This window comes from Canis lupus, chromosome 17 (assembly GCF_003254725.2).
Source record: "Canis lupus dingo isolate Sandy chromosome 17, ASM325472v2, whole genome shotgun sequence".
In the NCBI taxonomy this organism is placed as follows: domain Eukaryota; kingdom Metazoa; phylum Chordata; class Mammalia; order Carnivora; family Canidae; genus Canis; species Canis lupus.
This window is the reverse complement of record NC_064259.1, coordinates 56,912,865-56,933,431: the sequence shown is the minus strand read 5'-3', so window position 1 is coordinate 56,933,431 and position 20,567 is coordinate 56,912,865. Positions and strand designations below refer to the sequence as shown.

General features: G+C 37.5%; 1 protein-coding gene across 1 annotated transcript in view; it reads left to right on the top strand.

Annotated features, from left to right (window-relative positions):
* The window catches only part of NOTCH2 (notch receptor 2), a 160,421-nt gene that overhangs the window by 25,731 nt on the left and 114,123 nt on the right, over window positions 1-20,567 (top strand). Inside the window, exon 2 of the mRNA XM_025453351.3 lies at window positions 14,451-14,532. Within this exon, the coding sequence (XP_025309136.1) occupies window positions 14,451-14,532 (82 nt within the window). The remainder of the gene's footprint in view (window positions 1-14,450; window positions 14,533-20,567) is intronic.

Genomic DNA, 20,567 nt, shown 5'->3' with positions numbered 1-20,567 from the left:
GCAAACCAGAAATGACAGAGCAATAGAATGGACAGTATACCACATTTGCTATGGAGCTGTTGGTGAATGTATTGGTACTATGCTAAAGTTGTTGATCTGTTGTAGGCCTTCTACAGTATCACCCAGAGTTGAGCAGGACTTATAATCAGAAGAAAATAAATTTGTTCATTTCATTTCAGGATTTAGAAGCCCAAGACTGTGGGAATTAGCTAAGACAAAGATACACTGAGTAAATGTGGTGAGAGATTATTTTGGTAATTAGATGAAATTAATTTTTGTAATGAAGTAAAAACGAATAACACATCATCATTTGTGGAGAGACTGCAGAGCAAATTAGAGAGACAGATAAAACTCATTTTGGCTATACAGCAGAGCCAAACTCAGGGACATATATTCTTTTTATACAGATATTTCCAAGTACTTTTTCCAGTTGTGAGGATGCAAATCATTACACTATTAGAACTGCTTGATTCATTACTGTTACTGGAAAAATGAGTTAAACCAAGCACATGTCCTACTGAGGGTGAGTCAACAGTGTCATTTTGACATAAGGAGGGACAGTACATTAAATGAGTTATTCCAAGTCCTGTGGTTTTCCTCCATCTGAGCAAAGACAGCTCTTGTTTCAGAAGTGGGGCTTATGTACAAAAAAAGAAGTTGCCTATTTCCTTTCTTTCTCAATTATAGCTAGTTTTCTTTTTGCCTGACACTTTTCAAAAATCCATTTTCTCCTTACATTGTATCCTAAGATTTTCTGAATTTTGATGGAGTATTTACTTATGAAAATATATTATTTATTATAAACCAATTGTATTTTAAAGTTTTAGTTCAAATTCATCTGCTAATTCATGGACCAGGATTGGTATATGGTATCAGATATCCTTTAAAAAATGTCATAAGAGAAACAGAAAAATAATCTATTTTAACATGTCATTATTTTTCTAAGTTTTTTAGTGACATGGACATGAAATAGGGTGGTTTTTATGGAACATTATACCAAACTGTAATGCTGAAATCTATCCTTTTGACTTTGGAAGAGTCTGGTGTTCTGAGACTTGTGGAAAAGTGACGCTGTGAGCTGTTTGAGGTTTCCTCAAATGGGATCCAATATGATTAAGGTTATGTGTCTGAATAGTTTATTCCTTGGTTTGGGAAGGTGAATTTTTGTCTTTTCTCACTCTCAGTTGATTCCTTTAATTGGGGAGAAGCAGACCAGATGAAGAAAATATTGTCTCTGATGGCATTCTTTGTTTACCAACATTAGTTATTATGTGCCTTCTCTGACTAGCAGGCCACACTTTTCCTGTTTAGAGGTTCAGTTTTCACTAACTTAACTGTAGATATGTTCTTCGGAGGAATGTGTTTCTGATCAGTTGAATTCTGGGTAGCTTGCTCAAATGATGATGAGTTGCTTACTTTTAATGGGATCACTGTTATTAAAAGTAAAATCTTGTCAACATAGGATGTTATTCTTATGATCTAGTTCCAATAATTTCCTTTTGCTTCTTGATGCTACTCTATATTGAAAAGAAATTATATCTAATTATAATTTTACAAAGGAAGAACTCTGTACAATTTCACCCATTCTTTTACTTCATATGGTAGTTTGTTTTTGTGTTTTTCCTGAGAAATGATACATAGCAGTATATTGAATCCTAGAGTTGGCAAGTTTTCAAAAGTGGGGTTCTTATGTCATGGAGTAAGAGTGATATTAATGAATGTCCTTGTTAGGGAATGTGCATGAAGAGTGGTTCTGAAATACAGCATTTGTGGCCCCTCTTATCCTAGGAACTTGGTTTTGTTTTTGACAAGCATGTGGTCATTAGATGGTCTTTGGCACAAATGTTTTTTATGTACATAGCCAGTATGTGGGTATTTATCTATGTAAGAATATTCTGTTATGGAGGTTTGCAGGTTTGGGTGATACCAGGTTTTTCTGACTGCATCTCAATAGATACAGTGAGTGGAAGTATCCTGGGCTGGTAGATAAAAGACTTGTATTCTGGTGCAGGTTCGGCCATCTTGACTTGAATGACTTTGGGCAAGTTCCTTATTTCTTTGACTTGCAGTTTCCTCTTCTGTAAATGATACTAGTACTAATTTGCATGCCTTACAGGGTTGTTGTAGAGATCAAATGAAATCATTTGTATGAAAATGTTTTGTAAACTATGAAGGTATTTTTACTGTAGCATTGCCTTTGGTCAGATTTCTCAGGAGTGAGAAGGTGAGAGTTGGGAGCTGACATTCTGATTTGTTTGGCCAGTGTTCACATTGGTCTTAGAACACCTGTAGGTTTGGGTGGGGGAACACAGATGGAAATCAGCTAAAAAGCCCTGCCCATTAGAAGCTGAGATGTTAATCCTAAATATGTGTTGCCAAGTCAATACCATCTCCCATCTTTAGGTAGAGCAGGTGCTTGTTACTCTCATTTTACTGGAGGGACATGACCAGCCAACTAACTTAGGATGTAACTGACTACTTTCTGAAATTCACATCATTAGAATTACTCCTTGGGGGTAAGATATTTTACTGTAGGAAAGTTGCTTATTTGGGTAAGTTATTTTCTGTGGCATTGAAAGAGCATGTACAGAAGCCCACTGTGTACAAATTTATAACCTTGTTCTACTTAGTTCAAAAGCCAGATCACATGAGAAGGAGGATATTTGGTTCACCTGACATATTTAATATAAAACTTAAAGTATTTGAGACTTTCTGTGGTAACTTTTATTTAGGCTTATAGCCAAAGTGATTACAATGCTTTGGTTTTCATATTTTCGATGAGGTAATGTGTACTTTGGTGGGGAGGAGGAGAAATGTTATTTAATCACCAGCATTATACTAATAACCACATTTGCTAAATCCTTTGTCCCTTTACTTGAACTCAGGGTTACTTGCTTTAATACTGGTTTTCCAAAGGACTTAATCCTGTTATAATACGATGAGGTGATGGTGGGAAGGACATTCCCACTGACCTGGAGTAGTGTAACTGGTAAAACTCCCTTTCTAAATCCCTCTTGTTCTACATGAATATCACTCCCATGTCCCCAGAGTGGAATGGATTTTTACTGAGGAGAGTATTTTAAGAGCGATAAACAAAAGAGATGAAAATATCTCCTCTGCCAGGTCTTTGTGACCTTAGAAAGCTAGAATAAACTATCATTTTGCAGATTTTATTTTTGTCTTCTTTTGTGGGACATTAGGGACTTGTTTATGTTCTCTTGGAGGGAGATAGAAAACTGGCCTGCTCCTTCAACAGTTTGGCTTTGAAAACATTTCCAAACATTTACCATATGCCTAGCATCATAGCTGGGTTGAAGCTAGGTAGAACAGACATGGATAGGTGTTGCTGAGTCCAAAATCTGCCTTTTGCTGGAACCCCTTTGGATTGCCAGGCAGGAGGAGTGACAGCAAGGTAGATGAAATGGGTGGTGGGTTAGGGCACCTGAATTTTTTTTTTTAATTCCTCTAGGAATTTATGACTCATTTATGAGAGTTGGGAAGACTAAACTCCAGAAAGCCAATACTCCTTATAGGATTTACCTCTCAGGTTTTAATTTAATATATTGAGGTTTAGATTATTTTGGGCTCTTTCTGAGGACTCCGGACTGAAGCTGAAACAAGGGAAGTCTCTTAGCCTCTTTAGAACTAAGAAAACCTTTGTCAAAGGCAGCATAAATTTTGGGTTTGCCAAATTAGGTGTTGCTGTAAATGGAGAAACCTAGATTTCCTTCCTGTTGGAAAACACAAACATGGAAAGCTCAACTTCTGATATGGTCATTTATTAATGCAGACAAAATTTTCTGTCTTTGCTGCCTTTCTTTGCTCATCCAGCAACAACTGGATGAACAAGAATGGCCATGCCCATTTGCAGTGTGCTGGGCTGTTTTTATTAAAATGACTGTTACAATTCCATAGAAATCTAAGTATTCTTGGAGATAAATTCTTACTTACATTCACAGTAAAAGAATGTGAGTAGTTGAAAGGTTTGAGTTGGAGGAGAGGAGTTTTAAAGAGGATTTTATTGAACATTGAAATTATCAGCTCTGCATCAAATATCTTTAAGTATACATCATTATTACTTTTTTCTGTTGACCCGGGAGCCCAAGTCGTGTTGGTGTGAGGTGGCATTGATCTGTGTTTGAACAAACAAGTGAAAAGAAGAGAGCAAATGAAAACAAAACGAAGTTAAAATTAAAGTTTGAAGCTATATTACATGTTTTCTTCCTTCAGTAGTTAGTAAAGATTTGATATGTTCCTAGTGTCAACCTTCCTGTACTCCAAAGTTGTTGTCCTAGACATGTTTTCTGCAAATGGGAAGTATTAATATACATTTACCATCTCCAGATTTAGACATTTTCTTCACAATGCTGGTTTCTGTGCTTATCTGGAATATTCTGGTTACAAGCCCAGAGTTTATGACCTTTTGAGCTCTTGGGTTTAGACAGTTTTCAGTGATGTGTGTGGGGGTTTTGCATTGAATATTGTCCACAAGTGAATAGGGATTTGGTTTTGGTTGATGGTTAGAACCTCTGTCATCTGGGTAATAACATAGAAGTAATCCAAGTGTTAGGACCTTAGCTTCTGCAAGCCCTGGCTTCAAAATAGTTAGCTATAATGTAGTGGTGCTTTATGCTGGACTCAGATTTTTTGTCATACAATGACAGTCTATGATGTTCTGGTTACTTGATTCTTGAGAGTAGCCTTGATTGCTACAACCAAAGTTCTTTAAAAAGACTGTGGGGAAGGATACTCATGAGAAAGTCTGGGGCTGTTCTCTGGATTTTCCCCATTTGTTTTTGGGAAGTCTCCTTGATTTTATTTATTTAAAGAATTTGATTTTATTTAAATTCAGTTAATTACATATAGTTTCAGAGGTAGAGTTCAGTGATTCATCAGTTGCATGTAACACCCGGTGCTCATTATATCATGTGCCCTCCTTAATTCCTTGATTTTATATAGTAACAATCTTAGGTTTTTCCATTTTTATTTTTAACATAATTTTGTCCCTTGTTCGTTCTTATTGGGGTCTGTCTCTAAATTAACAAACAATAGAATTTGTTTACTCCACTTAAAAAGTTTTTTTTTTTTTTTTTAAAGATTTATTTATTTGAAAAGAGCAAGCCAGCAAGAGACCCACAAGCAGGGGGAGAGGCAGAGGGAGAAGCAGACTCCCTGCTGAGCAGGGAGCCCAGTGCGGGTTGGGAGATTTGGGGGGTGAGGGGGTGAGGCTCAACTCCAGGACCCTGGGATCATGACCTGAGCGGAAGGCAGACCCTTAAACAACTGAGCCACCCAAGTACCCCACATTTAAAAAGTTTTCTGAACAATTTAAACTAAAAGAACACTTCATTTCTTTTGAGTGGGTAGCAAGAAGATTATATATATTTATAGAATTCTTTTCCAGCAAAGGCACTTAAAAGTATGTATTTAAAATTAAGAGCTTCTTAAAAAAATGAAGCTGTACTTAACACAATTGTCTTTAAAAAGCTTTAAAAAGGGAGCATTTACTAAGAGCACAGGAAATTAGTGACAGGCCGAATTTGTTTCTGATAGAACAGATATAGATCTAGAGGAGATAATAGAAGATAGAAGACAATTGAATATCACCTCAGATTGGCCTTTTTTACTTTTTTTTTTTAATTTTTATTTATTTATGATAGTCACAGAGAGAGAGAGAGAGAGGCAGAGACAGAGGCAGAGGGAGAAGCAGGCTCCATGCACTGGGAGCCCGACGTGGGATTCGATCCCAGGTCTCCAGGATCGCGCCCTGGGCCAAAGGCAGGCGCCAAACCGCTGCGCCACCCAGGGATCCCCAGATTGGCCTTTTTTGACCATTATATATACATATGTGTGCAGAGAATAATTTAACTTCTAGATATGATAGAGCTTCTTCCCCTCTTGGGTTTTATTATATTGAGATCTTGAAACTTTTGGATATAAAAATCCTGTAATCATTTTCGTGTTAGATACTTAATAGTGAAGAAATACATTGAGGTTATTTTGGAACAGATTGACCCTTACTTTTCTGTGGATGTGGACCAGTGAACCTTCTCATGGAGAAAATGGTATTGTATAATGGAAAAATACCATCTTAGCTTTCTATTCACTTAGAATTTTTAATACTATGTTTTCTGCATTTGCTGTTTAGATGAAATTACTTTGGCTTCTGTTCAACCCATTAATAAATTCTTACCATAATACACATGGATTTAGATTCATGGGGAAGACTGGGAGTGTGTATCTTTATGCAAATTTTAAGGCAGGAACTTCCAAAATGTTTCAGTTTTTGAAGATTAGAAAAGTATATTCCACTTTCTCAACTTCTCATCTCTGTTAAAGGCCAGGAAATTTGCACCATTTTTTCCTTCTCATTTTACTTTTCTGCTTTTACAAAATGAAATTAGAATTATTAGGCGCAGTCATATTTGGGTATCACTATGCTTATTAAAATTGGAGCCCTAGAAAATATTAAACACATTAAGTGGTTGTTGACTTTATTAGGTTTTGCTTTAAAGATAATTCCTTGAATATTTTATGAGTATTGACCGTACTTGCTATGGTCTAGGCACTGTGCTAGGTCCTGGGTATACGAAGATGAGCCAATCATGTTCAGTGTCTTTAGGGAATTTGCAGAGAGGTGGGGGAGAGAGACAGGTGAGCCAGCACTTTTATTAAATCTGCCTAGGGTGTAATGGGAGTACAGAGGAGGAATGTGTTAATCAGACTGGAGGGTCTCTGAGGATTTCTTTAGGAAGGTAATGTTTTATCTATGATTTGACATATAGTTGGGAATAAGCGAGATGGATAAGGAAGAAAGTGAGGGGAAGTATTTTCCAAGTGAAAGGATGTACATGTGTATAGAAGTACTTACTAACAGATTTGCCACATCTGATTTATAAATATATTTTTATAATTTTTATCTTATTTAACTCATAAATTAAAGTGTTTCTGCCATCTTTAAGAAGACAAAAATAAAGAAGGAAATAACACAATGCATAGTATATGTGAATATAGCACAGCAAATATTGATGCATTTTGTTCTTTGCAATAAATCCAGTAGTATAAAGTAGGACAAAATTGGAATTTTTAATTTTTTAATTTTCTTTATTTTTTAAAGATTTTATTTATTCATGATAGAGAGAGAGAGAGAGAGAGAGGGGGGCAGAGACACAGGCAGAGGGAGAAGCAGGCTCCATGCCGGGAGCCTGACGTGGGACTCCATCCCGGGACTCCAGGATCGCGCCCTGGACCAAAGGCAGGCGCCAAACCACTGAGCCACCCAGGGATCCCCCAAATTGGAATTTTTTAAATCAAAGATTATTCTAGACTCATCAACTCACTAGGACAGTTGTCTTTATAAACTAATTCTATTAGTAATGTCAAAAACACTCATTTATAACTTCAGTTTTTGTTGGTTATATTTTCTTTAATCAAGGTATACCTATTTTTGAAAAGTAGTAATATTTTGCTATGAACTGTATAGCCTAAGCCTTAATCTCTGTGGGTCTGAGATCAGCATCTCTTAAGTAGGAAACACATTTTCTATTAGATGGTATCTGTAAAGGATAGAGAAATTCTTGCAATACTATCAGGAAAATAAAATTGGTATCTCCCTTGTTGCATTTATTTTTTAATCAAGACAGATTTCAATGAGGAAGACAGATGTTTCTCTACTTTGTTTTTATTTAAATGTACCACTTGGGATTTTTAAGCTTCTGCACTTCTGTTTGTTTGGATTTTTTTTTCATGGCTTGATCCCAAAAAATGGAATAAAAATTCAGTGGAAGTTTGTTGTTTGAAATCACAGGGTGCTGTGAGAATTATTGCAAATCCCTGATGTCTCTCTGTCTGCCCTCAATTCTCCTACTTTTGGTAATAAAGCAAGCAGTCATTTTAGAGAACTTTGCTTTGTTCATTTACTGAGCCTCTTCAGACACCATGTGCCTGAAGCAACAGCAGCCAGCTGTAGCCAAGGTTCTAGGGCGTAAACTCAGACCTCTTTCTGAAATGCTGCTACTTGAAATTTGCATAAACGTTGAAGAGAAAACTAAAAGGGCCCTGTATACCTTCTCTTCACATGTTTTAGGAACCTCACCCATTTAAGATATTAAAACATCTTTTGAGTGAGCAGTGGATTGAACACATATACTGCAGACTGACAGAGCAGGATATGAAAAATAAAATCATGTGAGATAGACAACAGACAGGCTTATTTGAAGAGGCTACAAAGCAACAAGTAATGCCAATTTACACCCATTACATGTTAATGCAACAAGTGAAACAAATTGAAGGCTGCTCAGATTACAGCCGGCTGGGGTGCAGATTTAATTACTCATGTTAGAGATTCCTAAAACAAAGGGAAGCTTTTAAACCAATATGTAGCTGGCATGATACTGAAAAGCCCTGAAAAACCTAGGCAAATGCCTAGACGAAATTTTAAGGAGGATTCTATTCTATCAGGATACCTTGGGCCAATCCCTGAATGAGCCAATTCCTGAGGCACTGGAAGTGGTTAAAGTCAATGAAAATTTATTCTTTTATATGCAGTATTTATAGACAAATGAGCCAATGAACTTGAATAAATACCAGAACCTTGTTCTGGACTGAGTTATACAGTGCTAAACACAAGGATTTGGGTTGTACTTCTTAGAGGTTCTTTTTGGAGTGGTTCTGAAATTGATGTTAAGAGGGTCTTCTAAATGTATATAATAAAAGCAATTTTTATTTTGTTTGTGTTTATCTTCGAGTCAGTTAGGTAAATGATATTCTCTTTGCCCCTACCCCTAACTTCCCTCCAGTACACTGAATATGGACTATGAGGATAGGAATTGTTTTACTTCTGTTTGGTTTCTATGCAATGCCCCGTAGAGGCCTATGCTCACAGTAAATCTTTAAAAAAATATAGAGCTGTATTAAAATTAAAAGGCATTTTTGTTTATATATAGTGTTTATTTTACCTTTAGTGTTTCATTTCTCCTTATTCCTGCAGTGCTACACCTTTTTTAAAGCAGTGGCCTCTGATTTTCTTTTTTGTCATAGTAATAGTTCAGTATTTCTTTTGTTAGACTGTTAGTGATGGCAACTGTGAAGAATGTATTTCACTTACTGATATTACATCCTAAACTGCCTAAGACTATTCTATTTTTCCAGATTCTCAATTTTGTTTAAACTGGGGTTTGATTGATGTAACAAGTTTTCCTAGAGGCACCATTTATCATGCATTCACTTACCAAGAATTTAAGAACCTACTATGTGAGCTAGGCTTTTTTGAGCTCTTACTCATTATCAGGCACTCGAGGTTGTTTACATGTATTAATTCAGTTAGTTCTTAGGAGGGCTCTGGGAGATGATCTTACAGGTGAAGAAACTGAATCATAAAGAGGATACAGCTATAGATGGGAAATGATGGTGCTAGAATCCAAACTTAGAACCTGATTTTGGCACCTGTGCACAAAACTATAGTTTCAAATATACAGAAAAGAAGAAATGTTTTCTATCCTTTAGGAATTTAAACATGGAAAAGTAGAGAGAAGACAGCATAAAATTAAGTGCTAAACTGTAAGTGGGTTCTGAATGTCCTAAGAATTAGGGGCTCTGAGGATGAGGGAGGAGTTGGGCTGGGCCTCAGCAGAATGAGTAGTGTCCATGGTGGAGGGAAAGTGGCAGCTGAGGAAGCTGAGATGGGGATAGGCATGGAACTGAGTGCAGTGGTGATCCATTCCAGCTAGTGACTGCATTTATTATGGTGGGAGGATCCCGGGCAGGGAAGGTGGGCTGTAATCTTGAAGGAGTCTGAGAGTTTAGACCAGAAAAAATAAGAAATGGCTTGTTCCTGGAAGAAGTGACATCTGTGTCATTGTGTGAAGGTACTGCATAGACCTCTCAGCTGGTTCTGAAACCAAACTGAGAGTAAGTTCTGAGAATTAAGAACTGAAAACCAATGTAGATTAGAGAGTGCTGTACCAACACTTTGCAAGTGAGGCTTATGGGAGGTTGGATGAGATTAGAATAAAATCCTTACCACTTTTGGGGAGCTGAGAAAATAGATGTCTTCAATCTAGCCTAAAAAGGGATGACTTGAGTAAGCTTATGTAAAAAAGAAAAAAAAGCTCCTTCACTCACTGGAACATTTTATAATTTATTTCTTTTCTTTATTTTTTTCTCTTTCTTAATTTCTTTTTTTTTAAAGATTTATTCCAGTGAGAAAGAGAGAGAGAGAGAGAGCGCGCAAGCAATGACAGCAAGGGAAGGGCAGAAGATGAGGGAGAGAGAGAATCTCAAGCAGATTCCCTGCTGAGTGTGGAGCCTGACTTGGGCTTGATCTCAAAACCCGGGAATCAGACCTGAGCTGAAATCCAGAGTCAGATGCTGAACTGACTATACCACCCATATGCCCCTACAATTGTGACTGTTTTCAAACACAAATCTGATTGTGTCATTTTCCTTGCTTAAAGCTGAGCAGTACTTACCCACTCACTTGGACCAGAAGCCGGGGTCTAACTCCTTACTACCTCCTGTTACTCACCCTTCCTTGCCTAATAGTCTCCAGCCACATGAATCTGGAATATCAGTCTCATTCCCATCTCAAGGCCTCTACACTTTCCTCACTCTTTCCTCACTCAGTTTGGAATTGCTCTTTCCTGCATCTTCATGATTCTTGTTCTTCTAAATCTTAGCTCAAAGATACCTTCTGAGAGAAGACTTTCCTAGTCACCCTATCTAAAGGAGGTCCCTATACCTCCAGCCTTTGTGATTACTCTGTCTCCCATATCTGGGTTCTGTTTCCAACAGAATCTATCACTTAAGCAATGTCTAAAATGACATTATTTATTCATGTATTATCTATCTTTCCCTAATAGAAAGAAGGTTCATGGGGACAGGTACTTTATTCTGTTAAGCATGGAATCCCTGACATTAGAGCCCGTACCTCATGGAATAGATGCGTTATAAGTATGTTCTGAATATTAGAACCCTTGTCCCCAAATACATTGAATAGAAAGTGTATGAAAATTAGAAATTGGTCTCTAAATTTTGTGTCACATTGCCAAGTGATGGAGTGATGAAATTGAAATCTCTTGCTTCTCTTTGCTTTTATCCTTTTTTGGGGAGTGGGAGGCACGTACGCGTGCGCGCACACACACACACTGTATATGAGATTGATTCCAGTCAACAGTATTTATTGAGTGATCATTATGGCTTAAGATGAAAATTTGGGAAAAAGTCACTCTTTTTGTGAAGGACTCATTTCTCTGAGTCTACAAAAGCATCAGTTAAGCATCTGTTCTCTAAATGGTATATTACTGAGCATTTTGTTTTTTACTTTACAAATATAAAGGTGCTTTCAATTTCACTGTTAAATTTAAGTGTTTTACATTGGAAAGAGAGCAAATTGAATTTTTAAATGAGGTCTTTTCTTGTCTCACTGTAATTTTTTTTTGAGTTATCAAAATTTTACCTTCTCTTTGAATGACAAATCATTATAGTATTCATTTAGAAATACCCCTGACCAAAGTCACAAGTCTCAAATTTTACTTTATTTTTCTTTTGTCTATTCAGGCAATACATTACTGTCTAGATTATCCAAGACCTCAATGGATTCTATAGTAGTAGAGGATTCCTTAAAGTGGACACTCATGTCTTAGTTGCTATTAAAGTCTGGTTCCACAGACTTGTATCATTAGCATCATATAGGAACCTGTTAGGAAGCAAATGTGCAGGCCCCTGCTAGAACTCCTTAATCAGAAACTGTGGGGTGGTGGGGGGTGGGGGGGTGGCAAGCCCTCTACTTGATTCTGATGCACATTTTGAGCACCATAGCTTAGTAAATGTTATAGGGTCAAGGTAGTATGATCCTACAGATTAGCCAAATGGCATTAATTATTAGCCCTGTAAGCCCACCTCTTTTTTGGTCACTAAATTTGATTGGTTCACTAAGGCTGGGCTATAAAGTTATTTGCTTGATGGATTGCCACATGTTGACTTTGGGTTGTTTGTATTTCTTTGAACCTGTCACTGTAATGATTTGCCAGGACACTTAATAGGAACAGAATGTAATTTTTTTGCACCCATGGCTTTCTGAGTCATGGGTGGCTAGGTCCTTAATGTCCTTCTGCATAGATTTCTCCAGGTACCAGGCATGCCATTCACATACTTTAATGAGAGAGGTGTCACTGTTGGATCACAGGAGACCTTCAAGAATATGTAGTTTACCCCAGTTTAGTTTACAGGTAGGGAAATTGAGCCACCATGAGGTTGTGTTTTATTTGCAGTAGCACAGCTGGTGGTAGAGGCAGGATTTCAGGATTCCTGCAGGAGGAGGACAGAGCTGCAGCTTAGCTTGCTCTGTGCCTACAGGACATTCCTTTCCTACTGACAGGTTTTCCTTATTTAAAGAAAAAAAGCAAATAGAAAAAAGTCAGGAAGTCCTCATTGAAACTAATAAAAGTGTCTAAAGAGAATGAAAAAAGCAGTTTGAGAACTTTGGTATGGAGGAAATAACCTGACATTAACTGTTTTAATTATAGTTGTTGCATTGGCCTTATCAGTGTGGGAAGAGGGAGCATTTGAGCCCTACAGGGAAGTGGGATGTGGACAACAAGATGACCCTCTTCCTGAATCTGCCTGTTCAGGCTGCAGTTTAGTGACTCTGTGATCCCAGCAGCTGTCATAGAGATGGGGCTGGACTTAGTAAGAGACTTGGGTCTCAGGCCTAGCACTGCCACAGCTAGTGGTGTGATGTTCCATGAGGTCACCTAACCTCCCTGGCCTTCACTTTGTAGTAAATGTATAACAAAACCTATCCTGCCCATCTGAGAAGAAAAATGTCAGGTAGTGGGAAGTAGTGTATCACTGTAGTTAAGAGCACAGACTCTCTCACAGGTTCCAGACTCCCTGGGTTCAAATTCTGGCTCTTTAATTCACTGGTGTGGCAGTAGCAGGTCACTTATCCTTCTTGTGGAACAGATATAATGAAATTAACTGCCTCACAGCGTTGTGGGGAATGTTGAATTAGTCTATGTAGAGTGCATAAAATAGCATCTGGGATTTAATAAGTGCAATGTGTTAGCTGCTGTGATTATTACTATTTTAAAAATATTGTTATTTTAAGAGATGAGATTTCTATAAACATGTTGTCAAATAGTTCCATTACTTGGTGATGGTACCGGGCAAATAGAGGATTCTTATGCAGTAATTGTTAATGGAGGAGTTGTTCTAACACCCAGCTCGTGCCTGGGCTCTCCCTGTGAAAAGAAGGTGATTTTGATGCCTCAGAGGGGCAGGCCTAGAGCCTGTGATACTGAGCAGTCTAGTCATAGAGTGGTATGACTGGAGGAAACTCAAAGGTGGAGACTTCTCAATTTTGCTTTCAGGTATTTGTATACAAACCATCCTAGGAGGTGGGCATGTAATCTTCCAGAAAAAGTTCATGAACTTTAATTTTGGTTTTTGTTGTTTGACTAGGTTTCTTTCTGTCCTGCCTTCCCAGTTGTTATTAGGATTCTTGACAAGGATTTTGGTGATGAAAATTCCAACTCTTAAAGCTGAATAATCAGGTTATCAGCTAGTGAGTGGTAGACTTTAAGGTCCTTTCTCCTCTTGTGACTGAAATGAAAATTTCTACTATTGTTATTTATTTCTGAGTACTCTGTTTTGAGGAGGGATTATGGTGGTGAGGTAGGTGCCTTTTCATTGTCTTGAAAAGGACTGGAGTTTAAGAATTTGAGAGTTATTATTTTATCTGCGTATATAAAATTAACTTTTTATTTTCTTTACTTTGACCCATCTACTCCCCCATCTTTCTTTGTGTGAGTCCCTTAAACCTAGAGATTATATTGTATTTATTTCTTATGTATTACATTTCCCCTTTTCCTCTGGATCCTAATATTGTGCCTAGTATATACTAGGTTCTCAATTACAGTTTTTTCAATGAATATTGTTGATGTTTCTGATTACTTATTAAAGTGACTTGTTCTGAAACTTCACTTGAAGGCTTAAGTAATTCATTAATATCATGTGACTTAGTATCTACCCAGGTCTTCCTAAATATTAATTGATGAATCTTTACATTACTTATCTGAAGGATTCAAATTTCAAGATGCTCATAGTATGTCATGGATGTTAGAGTTTTAATTTTCTTGGTATTATTGGGAGATAGGGATGCAACATCTGGGAAGATAGAGAAGCATAGAGAATTAAAAGCATCATTCAAGACTACAAAATAGTTATTGTAGGAAGAGACTCCTAGGATGAGCTTCCATGCTTCTATGACCCTAGAAGCAACAGGACAAATACAAAACAAAACAAAACAAACAAACCTGATTAAAACTCTAAAGAGAAACCCAGATCAGGTTGGATATGGGAACTAATGTTGACCTGGATTGAGTAAAATTTCTTTGCTAAGGGTTATGATTAGTGACTTATTTCTAATGTGCGTTTGTTTTTATTTTTAGCATTGCAGTGTCGGGATAGCTATGAGCCCTGTGTAAATGAAGGAGTATGTGTTACCTACCACAATGGCACAGGATACTGCAAGTAAGTTTTTCGTTTTCTTTTTCCTTCTTATATATTTTATTTTTCCTCTGTATAACACTAGACAAGATTTGGTCCTGCTTAATTCTGTTTTCAATACTTCTATGAAGTATTACTGGTTCTCTAACTTTTCTGATAAAGTCTTTGTGGGGGATGAGAATGGAAGGATGCAGATGTCAGATAAATGGTTAACAAGAACTTCTTATTATCTTATCACTATCTTTTTCATTATGAAAAAGACTTTTCAGTGAGTGGCTAGTTAATGTATATCGAGTGCATTCTTAGAATCACTCCTCAACATGTTAGTTATGATCTTGTTCTTAAGTCAAACCACAATAGATATCAACTTTAATTCTGCCTAGTGTAAGTAAATATTATAGCGTGAAATTATTTTTCTGGTGTAAAAAAGTCCAGTTCTGAAAGAGAGACCGTGAGAAAGATGCATATGCACCTGTAGGGGTGGGACATGGAGCAGGCACTGTGGAAAATGTCATTATATGGGGTTATAAAAGGAAGGCTATGGGACAGGACTAGGGGGTGTAGGCTGGTTCTCAAGAGCAGTTTTTCTTTTTCTCCAACCACCTAATTTAGCTATACTTTTTATTTCTTTGAGGAAGCCTGTGAGATTATCTCATAAATAGTTCCTCTCTGTGTCCTGTGGACCATATGGTTTTCCTTCTGCCTCTGGCTCAGTTGAAAATTTTTGACAGGAATGTGTATTCATTGTATTTATATCACGGAAAATAAGATTGGTAATATAACTTTTCTTTAACCCTTGTATGGGCTGTACTTGTCCTCTGCTTAGGTAACAGTACTTGCTTTATAAGCATTTTACATGAGTTTACCCAACATGTTTTTATTTCTTCTTTGGATATTTAATTGAATGACATAAATGTAATGATAACATTGGTTCCAGTCAAGTCCATTCTGACATCAGGATCTAAGTTCTTTTTTTTTTTTTTTTAAGATTTATTTATTTATGATAGAGAGAGAGAGAGAGAGAGAGGCAGAGACACAGGAGGAGGGAGAAGCAGGCTCCATGCCGGGAGCCCGACATGAGACTCGATCCCGGGACTCCAGGATCGCGCCCCGGGCCAAAGGCAGGCGCTAAACCACTGAGCCACCCAGGGATCCCAGGATCTAAGTTCTTTCTTTCTTTTTTTCAAGATTTTATTTATTTATTCATGAGAGACGGAGAGGCAGAGACATAGGCAGAGAGAGAAGCAGGCTCCCTCCAGGGAGCCTGATGCGGGACTCGATTCCAGGACCCTGGGATCATGACCTGAGACAAAGGCAGACACGCTCAATAACTGAGCCACCCAGGTGCCTCATGATCTAAGTTCTTCAGTGTTGTGAGAATTTTTGCAAGTCAGGAAAGATGCTCTTCAGCAGAAGGACAATATTTTAAGCTATGATGACATAAAGTTTAATTGTAGGTTATTTGGATTGGAATAATAATACTGGAAATGAAATGTTTTTTATAACTGATAATGAGCTGCTCACTTAGTTTGTCTAGCTGGAAAACAAAAAGCAAGAACATGTGATGTAGTCTTCTTTCAGAATGGTAACACAGCTGGAGATAATAAAGGGGAGGAACTTAGAACTTCGGGGTGGCCTTAGAACTGGCCACCAAAATCTTCAGTCCCTTTTTGGTACCTGGTGTCATAGTTACTTGCTTTATTCCATTATTCAGCTCTCTTGTGGTTGTTAACCCATTAAATTATGATCATTTTTGGATTATTTGTTTCTCTTACTGAATTTTGAGGTCCTTGTCTTACGCATTTTTATAGAGTTAATGCCTAATATGGTGCTTGATATGTCACTAGAGCTTAACAATGTATGTTATTTCTTGAACCAAAAGGTGTTCAGTACATTTCATCATTCACATGTTTTTTTAATCTATGTCTTAAATAAGAAGATACTGTCCTCTCCTCTGAGAATTTTATCTGCTTCACACAGCACCTAGTATGGTTGTACTTTAATTCTATTTGGACATAATTCAACTTGGTAACTTATATAAGGGGAATTTCAAATAGGTTCTAAGTGTTGGCCTATGTATTTGTGGTCGGCTATGAGAAGAGAGACTAGTCTCTGAGCACTTACCAGGAGAGGACACTAAGGGTCACTTTCAGGAGAAAAGAGATTTGTGGTCCGTTAATCTCAAACTCTCCAACCAAGGTGAGAGAGACGAAGTTGCCCATGGTTTCTAGAAGCACTGCTAGGGAACAGGAGCTTACTTTGTGGTCAACAAAAATGGAGCTGCCCAAAACCTGTCCCTGGGTGCTTGATAACTGTCAGTGGAATAGGTTGCTTATGGATATAGTTCTTGTCAGGCCCTTCAGGTGTCCTTCAACCCTTTGTGATGGAAACAAGCCCCCTGAGAAGGTAGAAGTAAGGAAAAACATGGGTGAAATTGTCCTTTTGGGAGAGCAATATGAACAACAAAACTTGTTAAGAGAGAGTATTTCTCCATGTCAGTAAAAGAAGTATTAGAATCTTCAGGAGTGGCAATGTCAATGTAACTGGACACAGGAAAAGCAAGAACAATATCAGGGAGGCCGAGTCAATCATCCCTGCAAGGCCACAGGATGGTAAGCAAAATTTTAAGCAAAAATAACATTTACTTAGCAGACCTTTCAGTGTATCTTCACCAACTTTGCTGTTTTCCTTGGGTAAAGAAGGGAATCCAGCTTGTTCAGTAAATATTATTTTCCCAAAATGGTAAATGGATATTAGAACACTTAGAAGTTCTATAAAAATTACATCAGACGTGCAGGGCATATGATTATCTTTTTGTTCATGAGATTGTTTAGTGGATTAAGAAAAGAAAGTTGAAGCCAAATTCTTTTTACAGGGGGTGGGAGGGTGGGAATTAATGGAAAATGTTTTAAAGTAGAAGGTATCTGACTGTTTAAAGAGCATAATGCTACTGATTCAGCTAAAATATAATAGTTGTTTATAGAAATTATAGAAATCCTTGATAAGATCACGTTGGCAGATGAGGATAAGTACTTCCAAAGGTTAGTTTTGTACACAGCTCAACTGTTTTTTTCTCACTGTCAGGAGCTTAAGTACTCTATCAGTCTATGATTAGATTGGGATGCCAGACAAGGAGAACCTGTGTAATCTTGCATAAAACTCAGTTATTGCCCTTAAATAGTTGTTAGATCTTAATAAAGCCCTCTCACTATAGAGAGATAAGACATTTTATTCTCTCCCTTGTCCTACTGGGAGGGGTAAATATATACTTAAGTTTGGCTGTCATTAATCACTTTCAAGTTGTTTGTCTCAGGCTTTCAGAGATAAACCATTCCAAATCCCAATTTGATTGAAAATCATGGGTAACTCAAGTTCACTAGAATGTTGGGGGAGGGTATGGTTTCGACTTGTAAAATTCACAAAATGTGCTTTTTTAAGGACATATATATCATAGTTGTTTAAAGTCCCTATCTGTCAGTTCTTAACTTCTGGATTGTCTTTGGGTATGTTTGTATCAACAGCTCTTTCTGTTGACTCTGGGTACAGTTTCCCTTTACTTCTCACTTATAGTAGTTTTTGTTATTTATTGGACATTGTGAGTGATGCATTTTACTGTTTATATTTCACTAAAGAATGGTGAGTTTTGTTACAATGGGCAGTTACATCATTGGAAGATCACCTTGATTATGTGAAAGCTTGGTTTTAGGCTTTGCTCTGGCAGGTCTGTTTTGCCTTTTGTCTGACAGCATAATTCTTAGTCCTGAAATGTGATCCTTACTCCCCAGGGTATGATCCTTCGAGGAGATAAATTGGAAGTATAAGGTGCTTGTCAAGCTCGGTGTTTCCCAACCCCTCTAATTTAGTAGGACTTGAATTCAAACTTCTGACTCCCTTCATACTCAGCCTTTCAGCCTTAGAGCTCTTACTTTCCTTTGGGTTCCTAAATACCTTGTTCATGCACAGCCAGGAATCATTTATGCTTTTGAGTGGAGTAGTATACATATTTTGGAGCTACCTGCTCTATGGTTCTGTCTTCCAGGATTTCTCCTCCTCCAGATTCTAGCTATTTCGACAGTCCCAGATAGCTTTGACTCCTCAGCTCAGTAAAACTTCCATTTTCTGCTTGCATTTTGTTCTTCTTGTGCTGCACGGACTGAGGAATACCTTCAGGGAAAAAGCTATGTAAATGTAGGTTTCATATAGTTTGCTTTTCTTTTTTTGGAAACTTGTATCCCAGTTTCTGCCTTTTGATTACTCATTGGTACCTTTAATATATTGTCTGCAGTGTCCAATTTTTCTAAGCAAGAGAGTTAATCTGATATAATTACTCTGCCATTATTTTTATTTATTTTTATTTTTTTATTTTTATTTTTATTTTTAAAAATATTTTATTTATTTATTTATTCATGAGAGACACACACAGAGAGAGAGGCAGAGACACAGGCAGAGGGTGAAGCAGGCTCCATGCAGGGAGCCTGACGTGGGACTCGATCTTGGGTCTCCAGGATCACACCCTGGGCTGCAGGCGGCGCTAAACTGCTGCGCCACAGGGCTGCCCTCTGCCATTATTTTTAATGATAAAAACTATCATTATAAAGGATTCTTTCATAAATTTCTACATGCTTCCTAGGAGGTAACTAGCACAGTGTTTGTTAAGCACTGGAAAGTCACCATAAGTTACTTAGGTACCTGTGGATGGGTGATTGCATTTGAGAATCTCTATTTTTCACCAAAGTACCTAACTAGAAACTACATTTTAAAGTAATCATTATCAAAGGGAATTATTTTACCTTATATTATCAAAGTAAATCATAAATATAAAATGTTATAAATTATAGCTTTGTTTCACAATTTACCTAAAATTTGTCTACTAGCTGTGAGAAACCGTAAACATTAACAACTAACAACTTTCCTTTTCAGAATTAGGAATGATGTTGGTAGTCCAGGCCTCCTAAAGCCATCCAAAAAAACTAGAGCCATTGCCTTCTTTGTCTTCTTGATGTGTTTCTATACAGTCAGGACAGAAAAGACTGGAATCCTCCAGGTTGGAATCTTCCAGAGCCTGGCTTAGAGTAGAGGATGTAGTATCAATATTTGTGTTGTGGTGGTGCTCTCCTAGAAAGGCATTTTCAAAAGTCAGGGCTGACTCAACATTTTCCCCTTTCACTTACCTTGTAAGTGCGTTCAGTGCTGTTCAGGGCAATATCAGATCAAGGAGATACACTGGGAAAAACGTCAACTGTTAAATCACTTTCTCTTTCTTCTCTGCAAAACTGGTTCTGCCAAGAAGATTCCTTCAAGTGAAGTGCTCTATTTAGCAGAACATCATATATACAGTTTTTCTGGCCAACGCTATTAGAAGACTGGCCATTTTTCCATAGTTTTTAAAAATCTTTACCATAAAATGAAGAATAGTGTCTTTTGTTCACTATATACTTTTCAGAGTAATCCTTTTTTTTAATGTGATGCTTCAGAAGATATTAATTCAGGAATTACTTTTTTTTTTAATTTTTATTTATTTATGATAGTCACAGAGAGAGAGAGAGACAGGCAGAGGGAGAAGCAGGCTCCATGCACCGGGAGCCCGATGTGGGATTCGATCCCGGGTCTCCAGGATCGCGCCCTGGGCCAAAGGCAGGCGCCAAACCGCTGTGCCACCCAGGGATCCCAGGAATTACTTGTTATGTGCTGTTTATGAATACCACATATAACAGATAACTGAAGCCTGTGATAGTAGTTGCAAGTAATCGATAGTGTTATCACATTATTTCACAGTCTTTGGGAAGTCATAAAATAATTATCGATTCATTAACCTGGACTTCTTAAAGGGGTTCAGAATGAGTCTTACTAGACTAATGCAAAGTGAATTGTGAAATGACTGAAATGTTAGAGCAGAAACTGTTAGTGACTGATAGGGCTGGGACCACGGTAAGGTAACTGAGGCTTTCATCTCAGGTGTAAGATTTAAGAGGGTGTCAAAAAACCTGGTTACCAAGATAAATAATATTTTAATGCAATAGTTCAGAATACCAAAATTAATGCAATAGTTCAGAATATCA